Genomic DNA, 25,033 nt, shown 5'->3' with positions numbered 1-25,033 from the left:
CATGTCTTTGTTTTTGTATCTTTAATAGGTACTGTATTTAGATTGTGGAAAAGTTTGTATCATAAAAGTATTACAGTATATTTTTTTCCAAAGTTCATTGGAGTTTATTTTTAACTGCAAGCTATCATGTCATATCCTTTTATGGATATATATATATATACAATATATATATATATATATATATATATATATATATATATATATATATATATATATATATATATATATATATATATATATATATATATATATATATATATATATATATATATATATATATATATATATATATATATATATATATATATATATATATATATATATATATATGTATATACTGTATATATATATATATATATATATATATATATATATATATATATATATATATATATATATATATATATATATATATATATATATATATATATATATATATATATATATATATATATATACAGGGTTAAACTTGAAATTTGCAGAACGAACAGTATTTTATTTACCTGATGACTTATTTTTTACTTTTATTTACTGTATTTTGTCATTCAATTTTTTCTTTTCTCTTAAATTAAATGATTTTAGATGTATACAGTAAACTCTGTTATTCGGGGGGGGGGGTTCCAAGGAATGAAGCAAATAGGCAAAACTGCGAATACCGTAGCAACTTATACTCCCTTAGTGCACTACTGTATACCTATACCAAACAACCATGGCAGCACTCATCCCCTCTTTTAACTTATATTATAATTCAACTTTCTTTGTCAGGGTCATCACTGACTGCTGCCTTTTACATATCACTCCACCAGTACTGACGCTAGGCAGTCTTTTAGGGGCCAATTCACACAGAGACACTAAAGTTTTGATCGTACAACAAGAGATGCTGCGTCACATGCAATGGTTCAGTGCGAACAGAGCGAGAGGAGACGCTGCTGGTGCATGGGTGACTCATTGGACTGCGGGAAAAGGCTCACAAGCTAGCCATCATCTACTTACCGCAAATTGTTGAAATCGCGAATGGCAATGGGCTACTGTATAAGGACTTGGGCTATGAATATACTGTTCTGACTTAAAAACAGGGACCCCTTGTACAGTCCTTGTATACTACTGTACTGTACTAATGGTTAGTTGTAACAAGAAAACACTCGGTTGTTCATGGTTTTTGTTAAAGAACTAATACAGTAATATTGTTTGCATTTAAATAATAACAGCACTTAGGCAACAGTGTATGTTTTGTAACTTTACAATAAGTCGATAGGTTCAGTGCGGCACTTGTTTGCAGTGAGCTCGGGTGAATTATTGCCTTTCTTCTTTATAATGTGTTCATTGTAAATATTTTTTGATTCGTGTACATCTGTGGTACTGTATTTGTTTGCTCGATGGACATCATATTTGTGAATCTTGGATATGATATTCTTAATGAGCCATCGAACTAATAATAATAATAATTATTTACGGTTTATTGAAAAAGTTCAGTAGCCTGAAGGCTGAAAATATACATTGAACAGAAATGACTTATTACATACAAAGACATGGGGTGGGTGGGTCATTTAACAAAAGCTTTCATTACTAAAATGAGAAGGTTCATGAATTGAACATACAAATTATAGTTACAGTTGATGGCAGGAGCTGGTATATTGCCCTGCGGTGTGAGGTCACATAGGCCATGTACTGCAGTAACCCGTCCTTGGATGTTGATGAGGGACCTCACGTGGTCATGGAGACACCGGGTGGTGTGGTGTCCACGTGGTGCAGTAACTCGTCCTTGTGTGTTGATATGAAGGACTTTTCGTTGTCATGGAGGCATCGTGTGGTATGGTGTTACAGTATGAGACACCGGGTTGTGTGTTGTAATGTGGTATCACAGTACCTCACTCTGCTAAGTTGTGTTGTGTTATTTCATGGTCAGGTGTAAAGCAGACCCAAGATTGCTCCCAGAGTGGACTGATTAACATTATACCGACTGGTCAGAAGATGGTGGTCGGTTCTCAGGGGTGCTTATCTCAGGGTGTGGGCCTCACTCGTAGGTTACGGCTCTTGCTGGTACTGTGTTAAACACTGTTCAACACTGATCCACTTCTTTCCAAAATGAAATTTTTACTTTTGGCAGGATTATGTTGATATCCTGGTGGGGAAGAGTGGTTGAGAGGAGGGACTTGGGGAATGGGCCAACATTAGCCAGGGCAGCTGCCGCAGCTGGAGTAACGCCTGATAGGTATTGACCCTCCCGTGGCCAAGGATGTAGCTGCTGGAGGTTTGCTTTGGGGTCTTATGTTGAGTACCTACTGCTTCTGGCTGGGTCATTCTCTGTTTGGCTGTCATATAGACAAGGTTACTGCACCTTTCACAGTCGATCAAGATCAAGGCCATGTAAGTGCTTAAATTTATCTTATCATAAGTTGTTTGTTTTCCTGCAGTGATATAAAAGTTTGTGATGGATAATGAAATATTGGATAAATAAACAGAAAAGTTTTGGATCCCTGAGCCAGGATGTAAATCCAATTTTCCCTACTTTCACTTGTTATTATTAGCTTGTCAAAGACATTGTAGCTTCTGGAGAAAAAAATTTGCATTAACCACAAACTTACAGCTTACAGGTGTACTCAAATAGCTTTGGTAAATGGGTTTTATATAATTTAACACATACTTCATTCTGTGTGTAAATAATAACGTACACTACAATACTTGGAGTTTAATGTGCAGTTTTTGCTTGGGGCATATGATGTAAAATGGAAAAAATCATTCTCCAACATGAAATTAGATCTTGCTAGTGTAGTGAATGACAATTGTATGAAAATACTTTACTTGAATGTGAAGAGAGATTTGAAAAGGAAATGAGAATAAGTTTCTCATTTATGGTGTTTTTAAACACACTGTATTCGGTGTATTGTTGAATGGCAGACTGAGTATAGGGTCATCATTATCATTGTTTTATGGCCATTTTTCATGCTAATGACAGTTAACCATAACTACCTGCTTGTACAGTCATAAAAAAAAATTCTGCACCCCTTGGTCTGATGGCCTCTGCAACGATCATTGACTGAGGCCATGTTAATTTGGTAAGGTTGGTATTTCTGGTTGTGTGATGCATTGTATAACCAGTATGATGTATTTTTTATATCACATAGAGTTAATATAGAGAAATTAACAAGAATAACCTGTGTAAATGAGTGTTGTTCAGAATTCTTGGTTTGGTGTGTCATATTGTATAACACCATGAGGGTGCAGAATTTTTTTTTGTTGACTGAACATTACAGTTGTTATTAGTACCATGTGTACAGTACTGTACAGTATATTTGGGTTTGAATGATATTCATCAATCATTTAAGATTTTTGAAAGTGTTTTTAAAGCCTGTCCTCAGTCTATAGAGTCTGCAGGTTGCAACACAGGCTAACACATGTCCTTGATACTGGCACTAATTAAGCAATTGCAATACTGTAATACAACTTTCCTCTTGCAACCCTACCTTCAAGATGGATCAGTCACATGAAAGTTTACTACTTAGGCAGAGAGTCAAATAACTTTTCGATGCTACAATAGCTTGTGCACACAGACTGTCCATTGTCTGCTGATGGCCCTACTAGATTTCTAGTACAGTACAGTATCAAGCCACACTCCAGCCAACTTGCTTGAAGTGGGTCATTCTGGAGAGCTTCTGGTCAGAACATTTAAAATGTGCTTACACTCCATATTTTTCTCCCTGTGTTGATAGCAGATAGTATTGAAGAGGCACAGTATTGGGAGAAATTTGAGAAATGAAGGATGGAATGGAGTCAAAGGGAATGAAAGTAAATGTGGTGAAAACAAAAGTTTTTACTAGTTATTTGTAGTGGTGTGGGTGAAAGATCTGTGTTGGAAAATGGCATGCAGTATTGTTTATAAGAAGGCTATTGGCAGCAACTCAGTAATGTCCAATGAGTGTGGAAGGTGGGTACACAAAGAGGTGCAGTGGTGTATATGACACACTACATAATGTTACTGACTTTAAGCATACTGTTTATGTACAAATAATGGGAAGATCCCATGTAGAGGTTACCCTAAGAGGTCAGGAGGGAGGAGAGTGAAACATGGACAGTTAATAAAGGATGATATAGTACATATTATTGTGTCAAAGAATAAGGTGAGTTTCATTATGAGGTTAGGTGTTACCTTTGGTCGCAAGTGTGGGAAGGTCAGCACGACAAATGACTGCTCGATGAAAACGACAACTGATCTACCTCTAAATTTTCTTACCCTTGTGCATCTTCTGACCCATTTGGTCTTCTCCACTCTTTCCACTTCCTGGTGAATCTGGTGCAAGGCACATTCTGTTCACACTCTGTGTACACTTTCTTATCCATAAAAAGTTGGTATCGATGGTATCGAGCCTGTTATCAATTGTCGATAGTGCAATAATTTAACAAACATGTAGATAGTTTGCCTGATGTGCCAAGTAATCGAAGTGTTCAGACTTGTCATCTAGTCATAAGAACTCTTGTCAATTTCCAGAAATAGTGTTGACTGCTGCAACGCGCTTCATAACACCCTTTCCTCACTATTCTCTCATTGTGGACTTAGGGCTCGTTGGAAGGTAAACATCCCAAATTATGTCAACTCTTGTTACATGATTGAGCTGGGATTTGATGTAGGGTAGAAACACTGGTTTGACATTCCTTGAAGGTTTTTGTGCCCATTGGTTTCAGCATATCGATGATTACAACACCACCCAGTATTATAACATCGACTACTGAGTCATCTCCACTGAATGTACAGAGCTTGTCCAGGTATTCTGTGAGATCAGCCTTCTAGTTTCTTTCTCGTGTGCTGGACAGTCACTCTTAAGAGACGATACCATCTGGGTTGCTTGAGATGGAACCCTCAACGGTGGTCGACTGAACAAAGGCATGTTGTTTTTCTTGAAAAGGGTCGCATACATGTCTTGTTCTTTTCACAATCCGCTCTGTAACATTCTTCTCGTACTTCTTCTGGCCCATCTTGTTGTGTATGCATCGTACAGTGTTGACTACTGCCTGTCAACGACATCTCTGCTGCCCAGTACTAGCAGCTCCTTGCTATCGTGAGCAAATGTGGCCTGTGCAGACAACATAAGCTCGTGGTGTCAAAGACCATCCTGGTCGGTGCTGTTTCCAAGGCAAGCACTTTCAAAAGTCATTTATCACCCTCGCAAGTTCTGGTCCTGCTACCATCCACCACAAGAGAGCTCTTGGATTTTGCATTAAACCGAGTGCCCTGCCATCTTCTTTTACAACTGCATTGTTTTGCTCACATGTATGATTTATAGCTAATGTTGAGAAAGGACCATTCTTCTTGTGAACAACAAAGCCACCCTGCGCTAATTACCTTGCTATAACTGGAAGTCTTTGATGCAGTGTCGCCATATCACGTATGTGAACGGACAACTATCGAGATTAGTGGTGTGGTTTAGGGAGAAAAACTATGTTGCTATTACTGTTAAAACAAAAACATAGAGTGGAGAGTTGGACTCACGAAGACCTCGCATACACGAGGAGCTCAAGCTGCATAACAGTAAGCCAATACTGGAATTGTGGAGATGCATCAACTTGTTTTCCTCAGTGCTGTATGCATCATAGGCTTAATGAAGGAAAATTGATAAAGTACCTCGTGTGACCCTTGTTCATTTGACGTGTGAGTATTTAAGAAAGGAGTCAGCCATTCCAGATGTAGGAATATTGGCATGAGTCGACATTTGTCTAACCACTACCAGTGTACTTAATATTTCGGGTACTCTCCAGAGTTAAGGAAGGGTTTATTTGTCAGCTCCATCTTAAAACCTAACCATACCTAAATAAGTCATTCAAAGGGTTGAGTTGGCAGTTATGTATTTTATTTAAGTAATAATGGACTACTGTTGTGTATTGTGACACGTCATTATCACTAAGGTGTCCCGCGAATGGCCTCTGCGAGAACAGTGATCGCACCAAGGTACCCACCACCTGTATTAATTGTGAGTCGTGAACTGCAGCTGGGCTGGTCACTACTCCCCTCCTCCTCCCGTTACATCACTCGCCTTTGGGCTGCTGGTGAGAGAGTGTACCCTGTTTTGGGGTAGAGAGCATGGGCAGACCGGAGAGGTCCCACGTTGTGAGGGAAGACCATGAACAGACTGTTAGTGAGGTAGGGTAACAAACTCAACCAAAAGGGGAGAGGGTGAGTGGTTGTTTCATAGTTGCGGATCCTGTGGAGGTGTGGGTCTGGCTCGCAGGTCACGCCTATTTTGTGGTCAGGTAGGGGAGGTTGAGCTGCACAATATCTGTTGGCGCATATCCTAAAAGTTATGCTCCAAGTTTCGAGGCGTCCCGCCAAGTACTGTACTCTCAAGTATAGTTGGGATGTCTCACTGTAAATAGTGTCGACTAAGTCAGGAACAGCTGAAACATTGAAGGGCGCAAAGCTGGATACACCCTCTGCTAGGTTAACACTGACCACTGTAATTCTTATCTGGAATTGTTCAAGAGAGTTTATGTCTGCACTTGAGAGGAGCTAAAGATGGAGTTTTTTGTTCCTGGCCTTCAGGGACATAAACTCTTCAGTCTCAGAGAGAACTACTCTGGATCTTTAATAACGACCAGGAAGTCCTTTGTCTTCTCAGAATAGGAGTTCCTTAGAGCCAGGTAGGCAGGGGGACCTGGTCCTGTCCCTGTACTTTGGGCTGGTCTACAGGTATTTAGTATTCCACCAGGTGGTCTGAGACTTTATGGATCTTATCTGGGAGCAACAGAAGTCCTTATCGGATAGCGCGTATGGCTCAGGTTGGGACCATGGTCAAGATGCATGGGGTGGCTTTCTTCAGTACAGGACTAGTAATGGCTTATCCTCTTCATTAGTTCGCATACTCTGCAGTAGGAGTAGGGCGCGTGGCCTCTCGTACCATCTGTCCTTTTTGTCTTGGGGTGTTCCGTGGCAGATTGTTTCACCAGTTCTGTCACCAGTCTTAGATATTAATTTCTGGTCAGGGTGTGAGGCTGGTACATAGTCGACGTAGTCAGAGGTTGTGTGGTGTAGGAGGGAGGTACTGTCATGAGACAAGAGGCTGGCACTCTTGGAGCTGGAGCAACACTACAGTAAAAGATTGGAGGAGAAAAAAGATGGATGGAGGGCAGGACAACCAGGGTTGTGGGGCGTACAGTATACTCAAAAGTTGGTCACACCTGCGACTCAAGAGAATCTTACAACCTTTAGTATTAAATAGTGAAAAGGTCCACATTAAACAAGCCACTTTTACGGATCATGTTAACTTAAGTTAAAAGTCATCACTTGGTCAAATTAGATACCCAAGATGCCTGTATTTGTTGACTATACTACCATCAAAGTTGAAAGGTGACTTGCTGAAGTCTACCCCAGGGTGTGATACTTTCTGAACGATGGCACGTGAGTTCCTCTCCCGTACATTGATCCTCTTGAGTGTAAATTGTACAGTCATTAGCATATGTACCATTCTGTGGGACAAGATTATAAATGGGAGATTTTCGGGATATGGTCCTTTTTAGGAACATATGAAAATGACACCGACTAAACTAATTAATTATCGCGGAGGTTTATTAAGTTACCTACTACCCCGTTAGCTCCGCATTGTTCAGCGCTACAATACAAATAGTGGTGGTTGATCCAAGCCAAGCCAAACCGTGCAGAGGTTCAGGTGGTGTGTATTTACTAGTGGATGATTACTGTTCCCTGACTAATATAGTTGTTTTATTCGTATTTAAAACTATAAGCACAAGAACAAATATTGGTATAGAAAGCAGATACAGAAGCAAAGGGGGGGGGACAAAATCCCCTTGGCTCCCCAGCGGACGCCTATGATGGACCCAGAGATATTATTGTCGTTTTTCTAACATTAATTGATGGATGTCCTGGACATTTTGGTGCCTTAACTTATATATAAATAAATGTTTATTTATAAACTACTTCAGCGAATCTTTTACTCCCAGGTTTGTAATCAACATGTTTCATAATCATTTCACACACATTGTATGTCAATACAGTATATCCGTTCACTTAACACTTAACATACATTTCCCACTGTTAGTTTAATACAGAGTGAGATAAGCGGCTCCTTCCTGCGACCTTGAACCAGGTAATGCAAGGCTGTAATACGCCCACCATCTATTGATTTCTGCCTGCACGCTACCCGTCTTAGTTGAGCCTCAAGAGCAGTTCATGCCTTGCTCACAAGGACGGTACTGAGTGTATCAACTTATTATAATAACTGGAAAGCTCTTGTGTGTTAGTGTACTTGAAGGCTGTTGTAATTATGGGCAGATCCTTAGAGTCCTCCTGTGCAGCAGGCTACTCAAGCCTTTATTCTTTTTACCAAATATGAGAGTAATGAGAGGGAACAAGTTTAAAATGTCACATTTAAGTCCAATTTAAAGATTTTTCCCCACACGGGTACAACTGGTGGTGAGTGTCTTATCTGGGGAGCTGGTCGAGAACGATGAGTTACTTTATCGTGTAATGAGGGGGAGTGACCACAGTTTGGCCTCGGATTGTTTGACCTAGTTGTTATATTAGGTTAGATTGACCTAGGCTAAGTGAGGCGTAACACTGCTCTCGGTGCTGTTACAACGGTAACGAGAGGACCACCCCGCTCTAGCCTTTATTTGGGACGTCACCTGCTGACGTCGGTCACAACTTTTAAAGACGACCACCAAAGGAACATTTCTGGATAGATGACGAGCAGGTGACCGTAACAATACTTATATAATTTAACACCAGCGATTTTAGGCAACGACTCGTTACTTTAGGCGAAGGTCCTCATAAATTTGAGGATCAAAAATGCTTACCTGATTTATCCTTTACCTTATAAACACAAATGAAAGAACGACTATTTTCCTCTTTAATTTTCTATAACATCAATTAGTCTGTGAAAAGAGATTTAACTTTAAATATACCCAAGTTAATTGTGTACATATTTCTGCCAGTATTTTATGAACAAAGATAAAGGATATATTCATATTAGTGTTTTGTTTATGCCAACTTAATGTTTATTTAGATACATTATTCTTTACAATATAAACAAATATCATATGGTACAGTACAGTACAGTACAGTACATTACAGTACAGTACAGTACATTACAGTACAGTACAGTACATTACAGTACAGTACCCGTAGTGCTGGTAACATAAGATTACATCGTTGCTTAGAAAAATTCCTTTGTTCAGATCGGTTCATGATTGTTTTCGGCCCTTATGTCCATTGTGTGGAGTGAACAAGAAGTGTCAAAGTCGACTCCCAAACTGGGGGTCATGACCCCCTTGGGGGCCGTTTGCTCGTTTCAGGGGGTCGTAAGGTAAGCCTTGTGGGCAATCACGAAATGTGTCCTGAGAGGCTAAAGCTCTGCCTAATAGGAAATATTGTTTCATGTTTTCACTACTGCCTTACACAATGAGAGATTGTAAAAACATAGTGTGTTAAAAAAGATAATCACGGTAATTATTTTGGAATAAGGTGGAGTGAGGTCGTTATGAAAGTAATCATCGGGAAAAGCTATAATGACACAAAACAGTTTGGACCACTGCTTGGGCAGCCAAGTAGTTGTGTATTTCATTATTTGGGGACATCACTCAGAAAAGCATTTTTCCACTGGAGTTGTCTCTTAAATCTTGTCATTTGTACGTCCGTTTGACGAGAATGTGAACTGTGATCTTAATATATTACCAGTATGCAGACGACTGAAGGAGGTTGTCTTATTTCTGTCTCCCGGCTAAAATTTTAATTTTGCCAGCCTGAAAATTACAGTGGAATCAATCATTATTATCACAGTTACTTCACGTGTAGGAAGTAAAGGATGGACATTATGAAGGTCAAAAGAAAACTGGGAAACAGAGTTGGGTGGTATAGCTGATGCCTGTCTCTGTGACGACACGGGTTCACCTCCACACGACTCAAATGTGACAATAATAGTGTCTACTGGGACCCTGATGCACATGGCAATCTTTCTCCAGATACTCCAGGTTCTTCCTCCTGCACTAACACTACCCCTGCAGGGGATGGCGCCGTCACAGTCCCAGTTGAGACTCGAATATATGGGTGCAGGAACCACAATCCATGATGTAACACAAGGGTTAAGTTATACCAGCAGGCAGCTGAGTCTCCTTTATGACAATACCTGTTAAGTTACTTGATGTTGGATATGGCACTAATGACGACATAAAGATGGCACTAATGACGACATAAAGATGGCACTAATGACGACATAAAGATGGCACTAATGACGACATAAGGATGGCACTAATGACGACATAAGGATGGCACTAATGACGACATAAGGATGGCACTAATGACATAAATGGATGGCACTTAAGGATGGCACTAATGACGACATAAGGATGGCACTAATGACATAAGGATGGCACTAATGGCGACACCAATGACGACATAAGGATGGCACTAATGACATAAGGATGGCACTAATGGCGACTTAAGGATGGCACTAATGACGACATAAGGATGGCACTAATGACGACATAAGGATGGCACTAATGACATAAGGATGGCACTAATGACGACAGGATGGCACTAATGACGACATAAGGATGGCACTAATGACAAGGATGGCACTAATGGCGACTCACTAACGGATGGCACTAATGACGACATAAGGATGGCACTACGACATAAGGATGGCACTAATGACGATGGGATGGCACTAATGACATAAGGATGGCACTAATGGCGACTTAAGGATGGCAATGACGACATAAGGATGGCACTAATGACATAAGGGCACGGATTTAATGGCGACTTAAGGATGGCACTAATGACGACATAAGGATGGCACTAATGGCGACAAGGATGGCACTAATGGCGACATAAGGATGGCACTAATGACGACATAAGGATGGCACCAACGACATAAAGACACTAATGACGACATAAATGACACACACTAATGACATAAGGATGGCACGACATAAGGATGGCACTAATGACGACATAAGGATGGCACTAATGACACATTTGGCACTAATGACGACATAAGGATGGCACTAATGACATAAGGATGGCACTAATGGCGACTTAAGGATGGCACTAATGACGACATAAGGATGGCACTAATGACGACATAAGGATGGCACTAATGACATAAGGATGGCACTAATGGTGACGGATGGCACTAATGACGACATAAGGATGGCACTAATGACGACATAAGGACGGTGACTTAAGGATGGCACTAATGGCGACATAAGGATGGACGACATAAGGATGGCACTAATGACATAAGGATGGCACTAATGACGACATGGATGGCACTAATGACGACAAGGATGGCACTAATGACGACATAAGGATGGCACTAATGACATAAGGATGGCACTAATGGCGACTTAAGGATGGCACCAATGACGACATAAGGATGGCACTAATGACATAAGGATGGACACTTAAGGATGGCGACTTAATGGACTTAAGGATGGCACTAATGGCGACTTAAGGATGGCACTAATGACGACATAAGGATGGCACTAATGGCGACTTAAGGATGGCACTAATGGCGACATAAGGATGGCACTAATGACGACATAAGGATGGCACTAATGGTGACTTAAGGATGGCACTAATGGCGACATAAGGATGGCACTAATGACGGCATTAAGGATGGCACTTGAGCCAACATTAATGAGGCCACTAAATGCTGGACAACGATTAGTACAAAGGGGCAATAAGGTATAATAAGAAGTGATATAGAGTGGCACTAGAGCGGCACTTGAAGCAAAAAGAGACGTTTGAGAATGTCAAGACTACTTTAAGGATGACGCTCGTGGCATTGTTGAAGACCCCACAAAGGATGAAATTTTAAGGTGGGTCTGGACTATCTGGGAACACACACACACACACACACACACCATCATTGTGCCAGTGTCAACATGCTGTCACACCTCCCACTGACCCCTGTCCTTCCACGGCCTATGATGGATCAAGCCTTCACGCCCTGGTATATGGATGAGTCTGGGATATAGATAACATTTGGATATGGATGAGTGGGAGAATAAGGCTGAGATAACAGTAGTTTATAACCTCATCCAAGCTATAACCTTCTAGTTAAGTTAGTAAGGTGAGGATAAGAAGTATATTAACTGGGAGGGGGGGGGGTCGTTAAAGAGGAATTAGATGTGGGTCATTGCAAAAGAGTTTCAGGAAATCTTTAAGACGACAGTAGAGGAGTGTGTACCCTGGAAATCAAGGAAGAGAGGGAAGACCAGGGAAACCACCAAAAGAATATATTATACTTTATCTATGAAGGAAAAACCGGAGCACAGAGAGGCCTAAATTTTCCCGATCAGGAAATTAGATCAGCTAAAAGGCACTTCAAGGGGAAATTAACCCAAATAATAAGAAATATCCCATTTTTTCATGTATATACCAGAAGCAAAAGAAAAAAATAACGTATGCTGTTGGCTCTCTAAAGGACAAGAACAGCATGACCCAGGAGGAGGATAGACACATAGCAGTTGTTCTAAATCACTACTTTGCATCAGTGTTCAAACAAGAGACCATGGGTAACACGTCAGTAACCAGGAGAAAGTATACCTCAGGGGTGGAAAATGAGTTGAGCGATATAGCGGTTACAAAGGAAATCATCAACAAAATAACTCAACTAAGGCCTCTATTCAGGAAAGCTCTCCCTTAAGGTAAAGTGCCTAGTAACTGGAAACTTGCCAGGGTCGCCCCAGTATACAAAAAGGGTAAAACATGCAGCAGAAAACCACAGGCCGATCAGCTTAACATCATTATGTAAACTCTTTAAAAAAAAATTGAGGGAAGCCATCATCAAAGCAGACCGAGCTCAGTCTCAACCCACCACAGCTTGGTTTTATGTAGAGAAAATCCTGTCTGACAACTTGATATATACTGTACATCAGTGTGTGTGTTTGTGCACCCAAAAAATTCACAGGTGGCACATGATATACCTGCATGTGATATGAAGGTAAAAAATCTGAAACAGAAATAAGAAAAGATCCAAAACTGTCGCTATGGTTCACATCTTGAGGGAATAAATTCAAGACCTGAAGTTTTAATCGTGAACAGGAAATCACTGAATAGAAAACATAAATATTCTGAATCATCTGACAGTTTTTTCAGTGTGATTATATTACATAGTTTTGATAGGGTGTATCTTGGGAGCAACAGAATTGACATTAATGCTCTCTGCTTTAAAAGTAGATGCATTAGTTAGAATATTGACATGTAAGTGTAGCAGGAACCGTTACTCAGCCTACACCGGCAGATGTCTTTTATTCATCCATGTACAGTGCAGTGGTAAACAATCTGAAAGTGCAGTGGTCTGGAAGAGAAAGTTTAAGAGCGGTATTTGAGGTATGTGACTCGATGTATCTCTCTTGATTCTTGATATTAGCAAGTTTATGTCCTAACCTACAATTAGTGCTGCAAGACCTTAGTTGTTGAAGCACGGTAACACATTTAAACGTGACTTAGTGGGTAAGATAGTGTAGCATACAATACGGTACTTCAATGTTGGGAGTGTCCAGGGAAGAGTTTTGGGTCAACTTATATAAATGACTCTACTCCTCAAACCTATCCTTAGAATGGTTTTTGTTATTACGTGTGCCAAGTGGAGGTGAGAAGGATGGTTTACTATTGAGAGTATCATTTTCTACATAAACAGCACTTGTATGTTAGAGACGCCGTTTGTCGGCTGACCCGCTACAAAAACTTAATGGAAGATCCTGTAATGGATTTAAAAAAAAGGATTTCTACCTTCTGCGTATAAACTGTTGTTAGATGATGAATGAATGACTGGCTTATATAGCTTACAAGGTTATAAGGCTCCGGCCCTTTAAGAAGAGAAGTGGAAGTAGAGATGGTCTGTTGGAAAGAACTGTTTGAATTAATTGTGGCAGTGTTCTTAGATGTCCTGGGGAGTGTCTAAAGAATGTTATGTTTCCTGGCTTTTCAAGGTTAAAGGAAACTTTTATTTAGTGTCTCGCGTTTTAAAAGATTTGTGTATTGCAGTTTAAAGCTGAGTTAGAGATCAAGTGTAGATTTTATTTTCCGAAAGCCATACTGCCCTGGGGAAAAATATATTTTTTCTAAGAACGAAATAAACAAGAAATTATTGATTTTTCTATAAAAATAAAGAAAAAACAGCCCAATGTCAGAGAGGCTGTTAATATATACTGTAGTTAGTTGGCGAACCCGCTAGCTTTGCGTGTCACTTGTAAACATAAATTTGATTGGACTACGTGCCTAGTAACTTACAGTTTGTTATATTGGGTTCGTATACCACGATTCTGATTGATTATTTATTATATTAGAGTATTAGTTTTATGTAAATAAGTAGTGGGTTTTCTGTTGGTTGAGTTTTGATTGCGACTCCAACTTTCATTTGGCGAAACGTTCTCCTTGCCACTGAGGTTCCATCTTTTTGATACCATGGTAGTTGCTCCTGGGAAGTGGAGCGCTTCTGCCTCTTCCATTATGGACACCTATGATGGGTTTTATCTCTAGGTGCTGTGGCATCTTAGGAGGTCTGGACGTCTTGGGTGCAGTTGTTTCTGTTGAGTAGGAGGACGGGACTGAGACTGTTGACTTTTTTTTTTTACACACTGACCACGAAAATGGATCATAATTTATCTGTCCGGCTTTCAGTGTGGATAAAGGCTAGACATAGAGGGCCGTGATGACTGATGTTCTCCATTGTAATTAACGTTTCGAAATGTATTTTCTGTACAAAAAGTTTTTGAAAGGGAGCACAGTACACACTGGATTATCAGAGTTGATGTTTATCTACGTATAATTTCCACAGGTGTTTGCAGTATGTTCAAAAAGTTAACATTTTCTACAGCGTCGTGGGGTAAGGCAGAAGGGTCGTATTTAGTAGGAAAGAAAACGTGTAATTAGTTCTGTGTGTGTGCAGCACCACAGAGACTTTTATGGGTCCAGTAAGTGAAGTAATGAGGTTTTATCATCAAAACTGGAGTATACTATTTTTAGGTAGACGAACATTTCAAACACTTTAACTTTTCTATTATGATTTCGTAACTGACAAGGGGGATATTTATAATGTAGAAATATATATATATATATATATAACAAAACAATTAAGTTGTCCAGTAGTAACTAATGGAGTGTCCACTTTATGTTGTTTATATTTCGTCTGTGAACTATTGTACTTGGCTGGACTGTGCGACTCATTCGGAGACACATTGTGGGTAGCGGACTCTGCTGCCCCGCACTGCCTTAATATCTGATACTGCAGTTGTGTCGAGGAGATGCGACATCGCAGCCTAATATAGTTTTTAAGGCATGATCCTCTTTATCATGTCAGACTGGATATTTTGATGTCAAATCCGAAACTATTTAAGCAGTGAAAGGAAGTTCAGGGCGTGAGTCTGTAGGTGGTATTAGATGTGCGGTGCTGGTATGTGAATCTGGGTGTAGAGACGAACTTATACATTGTAATCTGTGGAGACAATGTAAATATATACAATACATTCTCTCTTACCTCACGATCCTTTTACTGTCATGTGGATCTTAATTTGGGATTCAAATAGATATGAAGTAGTGGAAGAGGATTCGTGGCAGGCTTGGACGTTTGGAACTCCATTTATGAATGTTCTGAGAGGAATCTCACCCCTGAAGATGTGAATTCCACGAAAGCGGTTGGACACTTCGCGTTTTCTTTTTTCTTATGTGGTTATACGCATGCATGTACATGGATCACATGCACCTACTGTGCAGTGATTTATTTGCATATATATATATATATATATATATATATATATATATATATATATATATATATATATATATATATATATGTGTGTGTGTGTGTGGACTTATTTCTTTGCAATGGTTTTTACAAAGTCAAGGAGTTCATCAACTTCTGTGGCTTTCTTGTGGCTTCTGGCGGCTGGTTGGTGACGTCACGGGTGTTGTGTTGAGTTGACCTGGGATCGTTTGTATTATTATTATTATTATTTTTTTGCAGATGAATTAAAAAAGAGACAATACACGTCTCTTAGTGTTCGTGATCTATGTAGAGTGTGTGTGTGTGTGTGTGTGTGAATACAATAACAGTCTTGATAATACAGGGTGTACCAGGCAGCTGCCGAGACACTACCTTCAAGTTACCCGCTTCAGTAAGGGGGAAAATCAAACTGGGGTTAACACTACCAAATAAATTGTCATTTAACAAAATCCTAATGTTCGAATAGGTTAGGTTAGTTTGGGCTCGTCCAGGTGAGATAAAGTAAACGAATGTTTTGTTAGGCTCAGACAGATAATTATGTTAGGCAGAATTAGCGTAGACAGTGATAGATTACAGTCAGTTACTAACTGTTAGAGAAGACAGTCTTATATTAAGAACACAGTAGTAAGTTAGGTTAGGTTAGGTTAGGTTAGGGTAGGGTAGGGAAGAGAAAGTCAGGTTATATATTCCTGACTTAAGTATCGTAGTTATGTTATTTTCATCTATTAATTAACCAGTTGATGACCCTCAGACCTGTTTAGGGAATGTTTTTTTGACAGCAGACACACAAACACACAGTTCCCCCCCCCCGCCCCCCCACTCACCACACGGGGACTACACCTATTCAAACTTGACGTCAAACACTATTATTAAGTTTTAAGTCAATAAACGAGGAGGTGTTAAGGTCTAACTTAATATTAATCACCGTCATGAGTAACTAAGCCAACAATTGACCTGAGTTATTATCTCTTAGGTCACCTGCACCTACCCACCAACACCTAGCCACCACTACCTACCCACCTACCTGCATCTAGCCACCGACACCTAGCCACCTAAAGCTACCCACCTGCGCCTGGCCACTAACATCTAGCCCCACCATCTAGTCACCTAAAGCTACTCACTTGCACCTACCCACCAACACCTAGCCACCACTACCTACCCACTGCACCTAGTCACCTACACCAAGACCACCTACACCTAGCCCCCAGCACCTAGCCATCTGCAATTAGCCACCCAGGAGTTTTTTCTGGCCTCTACCGTGACATTAATTAACCCCAGTGAGAGAGGTGGAGAGGACCCTGAGTCAAGGGGGAAGATAGTGCTAACCAGAGTAAACGGGCTGGGTCAGTGTGTGACGTTTGTACACACACTGAGTTTAATGGAGTTTACTGATAATTTGACTCTCTCTCTCTCTCTCTCTCTCCTTAACAAGACACCCTGTAGCAGATTACAAGTTTCTCTCTTTCTTTCTCATATAACAAGAGAGTTCAACATGGTAGAGCGAAAGTATTCATATATTTAGCACACTATAGCAAGGTATAGCAGAATATAGGATGGTAAAGTATAGCTTGGCTGGGCAATTTTTTTTTTTAACACTTGAAGCGGCTAGTTTATTGTGCACCCCATACTCATCCTGTGAGCGGTAGCGCAAAAGAATTAGAGTTCACAAAAGGTCTGTATAACTAACCCTCCGTGGTCAGGATATTATGTCATTGACTGCTACACAGTATTTAATATACAATGTTTGTTTAGTTCTGTACATAAAGGGTGACTTATTCACAGCTGCGTGAGTACAGGCGTGTGAGGCAGTATGTCTGGCCACACACTTTGTTATTCACCTTTGTGTGAGAGGTATTCAAGCACATTGTGTGTTTGGTTCTATACATGGTAACTGATACAGCTACTGAGTGCAAAAAAAGTGGATACAATCTTAATACGTCGGCTGTCTTGCCATTAGAGATAAAGTGTTGTGCCATTTCACACAGTGTGCTTGTTTATAGTGAACGAAGATGTTATAAAAAAAATAGCATACCCATATAACAATGCATTAAATAACAAAGTATAGCATAGTATAAGTAGGTAGTGTATCTGAAGCAAAGTTTACCATAGTTTGAAAAAGACATCTTTTCCTGTACGTGGGAGTACCTTACTGTAGTGTGGATATATATGTTCACGGACACTGTAGAGAGATTTATCATTGTGTAGAAATGTATTATATGGTATAGCAATGTAGAGCATCGTATAGGCATATTGCTTGTGGTATAGCAAGGTATAGCGGAATATAGAAACATAAGACAACCTGAAGATTAGCCCGAGATTATTTTTCCTTAAGATTAACCACCCTAACCTAACCTAACCCCCAGTTAGTGTTAAGGTCGTTAATGTGAAGGTAAAATAAACTAGGGGAGGGTGATCTTCAGGTACTTCGCAATATATCTCGGAGTATAGTGAAATATAGCGTAATATAGACACATACCAGGTGTTAGAGGTAAGGAAGGTGAGATACCAGGTGTTAGAGGTGAGGCTGGGTAGTGGCTGACTCTGGGAGGTTGAGCACAGGTAACATGAGCCTTATATAAGACAGTGATGACGGCGACGACCAGTGGTGAGTGTTGGTGATGACCAGTGGTGAGTGTGTGTTGATGATGATGACCAGTGGTGAGTGTGTGTTGATGATGATGACCAATGGTGAGTGTGTGTTGATGATGACCAGTGGTGAGTGTGTGTTGATGGTGATGACCAATGGTGAGTGTGTGTTGATGATGATGACCAATGGTGAGTGTGTGTTGGTGGTGATGACCAATGGTGAGTGTGTGTTGATGATGATGACCAATGGTGAGTGTGTGTTGATGATGAGTGTGTTGTGACCAGTGGTGAGTGTGTTGATGGTGATGACCAGTGGTGAGTGTGTGTTGGTGATGATGACCAGTGGTGAGTGTTTGTTGGTGATGACCAGTGGTGTGTGTGTGTTGATGGTGATGACGACCAATGGTGAGTGTGTGTTGATGGTGATGACCAGTGGTGAGTGTGTGTTGATGGTGATGACCAGTGGTAAGTGTGTTGGTGGTGATGACGACCAGTGGTGGAGGCTGTGTGTGTTGGTGGTGGTGACGACCGGTGTTGGAGGCCTTGTGGTGGTGGTATTGGTGTTGGAGGCTGTCTGGTCAATACCACGAGGACCATCTGGTTAGAATTCTCCACAATATCTCAGCACAGTGGGGCCAGGAAGTTGTACAAGAGACGGCCATTATCTAGAGTCTGCTTTCTGTCACTTGTCACCAGCCACCTGCAGTAACATATCTTAGGCTGACCTATAATAGGACCGTAAGCTGTTTCAATACGGACTGGCCGGTGCTGGCTGAGTAAACTGTGACTCATATTAGATGGCTCCAATTTCCAATGTCTCAGTTTAAATGGGTTCCACTCCAGATCTCCTCAAGCCTAATGTTCACTGCCATACCGAAGTAGTGACTATTACTCTATCACATTGTATTGTTAATTTAACTGCTACACAACAAGGACTCCTAGAGAGGGTGTGGAATAGTGCCTGCGAGACTATTACCCCTCCTCCTCCCCTGTACTCCACTTGTCAAGAGGCGCTCGGTATCTGGCCCTCCCAACTCTCTCTCTGATCATCACCGTGACCTCATTCTGTCAGTTTGGGACAAAATTACTACACCATCCTCGCCACTAACCACCAACTATCATCTGAGATCCCATGTCTGTGAGTAGTTGTGTCAACACCATACAGCATCCAGCCAATACGAGGTGAGCAACTTGTGCCACCATATGTACAGTACAGTACCACCGACCGGTTAGTTGACAGTGGATGAGGATCACCGAGACTTGCTTGAAGGAACTGGACACAGGAAACTGATTTACCATAAAGGTGTTCAGTTGAATGTACCTGAATGTACCATCAAGAACTGAGGGTCGGGGTGGGGCTGTCTCTCTCAGATGATGCGATTGATGGAGAGGATGTCTAGCAGTCAGGGTCCACAGGGTGGTATGGATCCGACAGCCTCAGTGACCTCACACTAGCGACTCCACCACTGGAACTGTGTTAACACCATCGCTTTTTCATTTAACCTAACATGACTTTTCTTCCATCATATAACCCAAAGTGTCCACATTATCACAGTTCTTTGTTGACCTCACATGATATGCCGCACACAGTGACCAAGAATGACAACAGTCTCTTTCCCAGGCAGACTTGTGACCAACCTCACCTGTGACCATTCCATGTTAACCTCACATGACCTTCCGTCTCACGCAGGACCCAGCAAGCAGTGGCGGTGTCCCCTTTAAGTAATGTCAGGTTAAGCAGGACGACTGTGAACATGACACTTATGACACTCCGTGATCAAGTGTGTTTAATAGTAGGATCCTCTTCTGAACTTGAGCTAAATGACTGAGAGGGAGACCATGTGGTTCCTCTGCTGCCATCATCACATAACCAAAATCATTACATGTCATTCAACATTACCCTCACCAGGAGCGATGTTTGCATTCATGGATATTTCGGTATATTATCACATTATATTTCGGTATGTAGTAATACCGGCATAAGGACACTAACACAATCGTCATAGTTTATTACATCTTTTGTTCTGTGTGGATGGAGGTCATTAGGTTTGTGGTTGAATTGGTCTCTGGAATAGTGGCCGTTTAAAATTGTCTTGTTCTGGAATGGGGTTTACTGAAACACATTTGATTTACTTCTTTCAAAATTTATCCCGCTCATAGTCCCACCAGTCCTGCTGTTGTGTACCAGATAACGATTTATAGTGGAAGTATAATTCCAGCAAACTCACCCACAGTGCTGTACGTCACAACTACACAGGATGTTCTGTCAGTGAGGGAGTGAGCCAAGATTGGTCTTCACTGAGATAACTGAAGCAGCAAGTAACTAAGCTTTGAAGTATGATACGTGGTGGCACTGGCAAACGGATATACGAGGGTAATGCTTGTTACATTCTCTATGGAAACTTGTGTCGGTGTTGAGAGCACAAGTATAACCTTTCTAACACTGTAAGTATAAAAGAAACAGTTTGTATTCAAGTGGTCGTTCCTTCTCAGTCTCATTTCCATCCCAGAAGATCCTATTGACAAAACAGTAAAGACCAGACACACATTTACTTAAGTCACCGTAGTGTAAGTTTTAGCTTCTTACGGGGAATCTCTTAATCCTACTTACTTTTGTGTGTTTGTTTTTTTGTAGGTCACTAATTCCAAGAACAGAGGCGCTTAAGTTGTAACCTCGACGTTTGCTTTGGTGTTTGTGTCTGCGTTGGCGGCTACATTAGTGTCTGCGTTGGCGGCTACATTAGTGTCTGCGTTGGCGGCTACATTAGTGTCTGCGTTGGCGGCTACATTAGTGTCTGCGCTTACAATGACATCTGCGTCTACGTTGGCGTTTGCAACAATGCCTGCTTTGGCATCTGCGTCAGTGTTAGTGTCTGCTTTGGCGTCTGCGTTATTGTCTACGTTGTCGTCTACGTTAGTGTCTACGTTTACGTTGGCGCTGTAATAGTGTTTAGGTTGACGTCTGTATTACTCTCTGCGAGAGTGTTGGCGGCTCACTTAGGCAAAGTTGTGGACTGAAGTGTTTCGAGTCTAAATTCCTGACATAGAACTTTTGTTAAATTTGCAACCATTATGTGGAATTTTTAAAAATATTTGTTCTCTCTAATACTAATGGATAACTGGTAGAAGTGTATGAAGGTTTTCCATGAATATTTAGGAGCAAGTTGGTTGTTTTACTGAGGGTGTCAGTACAAAGCTGATTAATGGAAGACTGTCGGGTGAGTCTTTGTGACACGCTCTTACAAGATGCTCCGTGTTTTAAGTTCAAGTCTTCCTCAACATCCTTCCACAACAGACAAAGAGAGACACGGGAGAGGGCCTCAGTCTCCTACACTGATGCTCAAGGTCACAGTGTCCTCGCCGACCCCCGTCTCCTACACCCCAAGATCTTCTTCACCCCCTCTCCCATTTCCTTCTCTCCCCCACCCTAGGTCTCCATTAGCCTCCTGCTTCCTGGTGTGGAAATATTCTAGCCAGCGCCTCGCCGTCCTTCCCCACAAATGTAGGTTGGAGGCTACATTTTATAATTTTCAAGCGTATGCAAATTTTCTTGGGTGGTCGAGGCTATTCACTTATTCCAAAAGAGCCGAAAGAGCGTCTTCCTTGAGGCCGTGAGTGGAGCGACGTACTCAAGATTCTCAAAGGTTCGTATGTTCAATTTTTCGCTCTTAACTGAAGATGTGAGAACGCAGCTGTCTGATTCACGTAAGCGAGGACTGCCCCCCGCGCCCGGATTTTCAAAGATTCCTGCGTTAGATATTTTCCTCTAACTGGAGACGTGAGTCCTGTCATAAGTCCTCCTCGAGCATTATTACTTTATCCCGGACCCGAATTATGAAGGACTTGTGCCCTGAATTTTTACCATGACCGAAGATGTAATAATATATATCTGACTGACTCACTTTTTAACTCCGTCATAAAAATGGTTACCAAATTGACTTCGAAATTGAACTGAGCTTCTGCAGTGTGTAGATTCCTTCTTTTTCTCAACAGTGAGGAAAAATGACACACGAGCCGATGAGAAAAGTGAACTGAGGTTTGTGGTGATGTTAAACTATGGGAGAAACTTGTTGTTGGAGACACCGATGACTTGTGACCTCTCAGTTGTGATATAAGGCGGAAAATGATGTGACAGGGCAGTAGTGTAGGAGGTGATGTAGTAGAGGTATGTTGGGTGTTAGAGCAGACATTATTACAGGTTAGATGACAAAGATATTAAGCATTAGAACGAATATATATGATGTTAAAATAAATCGAGATGTTTTGATGAGATAAGGCGCGAGGGAGGGGAGATATTAACAGCTGGGAGTGTGACGGCTTGAGAAAGAATGGCCGGAATTTGACCACGATGTTGGGTAGAATGACGGTAAATATTAGTTGTAAGGAAGACTAATGGTAATATTGATCTCACCTGCAGGAAATAAAGAAGAGCTATGCCATCCCTAGGGCGTCGGGGTTGCGGATGTGGTTGTCTTTGGTTGTGGTCGTGGATGTCGTTGGTTGCGGTCGTGGTTCTCGTTGTGGTCGTGGATGTCGTTGGTCGTGGATGTCGTCGGTTGTGGTCGTGGTCCTCGTTGTGATCGTGGATGTAGTTGGTTGCGGTTCTCGTTGTGGTCGTGGATGTCGTTGTGGTCGTGGATGTCGTTGGTCGTGGATGTCGTTGGTTGTGGTCGTGGTTCTCGTTGTGGTCGTGGATGTCGTTGGTTGTGGATGTCGTCGGTTGTGGTCCTCGTTGTGATTGTGGATGTAGTTGGTTGCGGTTCTCGTTGTGGTCGTGGATGTCGTTGGTTGCGGTCGTGGTTCTCGTTGTGGTCGTGGATGTCGTTGGTTGCGATCGTGGTTCTCGTTGTGGTTGTGGATGTCGTTGGTCGTGGGTGTCGTTGGTTGTGGTCGTGGTTCTCGTTGTGGTTGTGGATGTCGTTGGTTGTGGTCGTGGATGTCGTTGGTTGTGGTCATGATCGTGGATGTCGTGGGTCGTAGTTGTGATCGTGGATGTCGTTGGTTGTGGTCGTGGATGTCGTTGGTCGTGGTCGTGGTCAGGGTCGTGGATGTCGTTGTGGTCCTGGTCGTGATTGTCGTCGGTCGTAGTTGTGGTCGTGGATGTCGTTGGTCGTAGTTGTGGATGTCGTTGGCTGTTGTTGATGTCGTTGGTTGTGGACGTGGTTGTTGTTGTGGTCGTGGTTGTTGTTGTGATCGTGGATGTCGTTTGTTGTGGTCGTGGATGTCGTTGGTCGTGGTCACGATCGTGGATGTCGTGGGTCGTAGTTGTGTTCGTGGATGTCATTGGTTGTGGCCGTGGATGTCGTTGGTCGTGGTCGTGGTCAGGGTCGTGGATGTCGTTGGTCGTGGTCAGGGTCGTAGATGTCGTTGGTAGTAGTTGTGGTCGTGGATGTCGTTGTGGTCGTGGATGTCGTTGTGGTCGTGGTAATGGTTGTGGATGTCGTTGGTCGTGGTCATGGTCGTAGTTGTGGTCGTGGTTGGCGTCGTTGTCAGCAGCTCGTTACACACATCACTGTGGACAGCAGGAGAGGGTCACCCTCAACACTAGTTAACATATACGTCACCGCTCACCATGTCTTACACTACACTAAGCTTCGAGAAGTTCATTGTATTGTGTAAAAAAAGTCATGCACAGCCATGTGAAACCATTGTGACGGAGGTAGGTAGTGAGCGTATTGTTCCTGAGGCTTGACTATGTGTGTGTGTGTGTGTGTGTGTGTGTGTGTGTGTGTGTGTGTGTGTGTGTGTGTGTGCTACGTTCCATCCTCCGAATTCGCTGGGAAGACAAGAGAACAAATGCCAGTATTTTTGCTGACATCAACTGTAGGAGCATCGAGGCTACCATTATCCATGAACAACTACGCTGGACTGGCCATGTTACCCATATGGATGACAGTAGACTGCCAAAGCAGCTACTTTACAGTCACCTAACGAATAGTAAACGTAACGCCAGCGGGCAACTGAAAGGGTATAAGGAGAATCTTCAGACAAACCTGAAAAAGTGCCAAATCGACCCCCTCACCTGGGAGACGATTACTCCACACCTTATTGCTTGGATGAGCACCATACAAGAAGGTGCCAATACTTTAGTGTTAGCCCGACTGCATAACGAGGCAGGCAACCGGCAACGCCGGAAAGACGCTGCCGCCGCCCCTCCCGCACTAGATGTAGCCCCCCACATATGCAACATCTGTGATCAACCCTGCCGGCCCCGTATCGACCTCTTTAGTCACCTCAGAACTCACCAACCTAGGTGACATCCTTAATAACTCTTATCATCATATCATAGCTGGATGATCGTCATACTCGATTCCGAGTGACAGCAAAGTAGTAGTAGTAGTAGTGTGCTACTACTACTGTTATAAATAATAAGCTGAAAATATACAAATAGCATAAGTGGTACATGGAGAGGGTCACTTAACAAGGAATTTCAGCACAGTTACAGCACAAAAGTGAGATTGGCAAGAAGTGAACACACAAGTTGTCTACGAGTTGTTAATATTTTTTACAGTTGGGATGGGGTAGTTCTTGTAGCGGTCAGTACGTGCGGTGTTCACAGTCATGCCCCGGGATGAACACGGTCATGCCCCGGGATGAACACAGTCATGCCCCAGGATGTGCACAGTTATACCCCAGGATGCTCACAGTTATACCCAAGGATGCTCACAGTCATGCCCAGGGATGAACACGGTCATGCCCCGGGATGTTCA

At 41.9% G+C, this 25,033-nt stretch overlaps 1 protein-coding gene across 1 annotated transcript; it reads right to left on the bottom strand.

Annotated features, from left to right (window-relative positions):
- Positions 1–20,984: 20,984 nt before the first annotated feature.
- On the bottom strand, positions 20,985–23,607 carry LOC121870572 (cell wall protein DAN4-like). The gene is made up of 3 exons (XM_042372402.1): positions 22,735–23,607; positions 22,226–22,377; positions 20,985–21,261 (listed from the first exon to the last, which is right to left on the bottom strand). The coding sequence occupies exons 1-3, from the start codon at positions 23,605–23,607 to the stop codon at positions 20,985–20,987; spliced, it is 1,302 nt and encodes a 433-aa protein (XP_042228336.1).
- Between the last annotated feature and the right edge of the window lie 1,426 nt (positions 23,608–25,033).

The sequence above is a fragment of the Homarus americanus genome, unplaced genomic scaffold (assembly GCF_018991925.1).
Source record: "Homarus americanus isolate GMGI-L3 unplaced genomic scaffold, GMGI_Hamer_2.0 scaffold56333, whole genome shotgun sequence".
NCBI classification, from domain to species: domain Eukaryota; kingdom Metazoa; phylum Arthropoda; class Malacostraca; order Decapoda; family Nephropidae; genus Homarus; species Homarus americanus.
The sequence above is the reverse complement of the archived record's forward strand: the minus strand, read 5'-3'. Positions and strand labels throughout refer to the sequence as shown.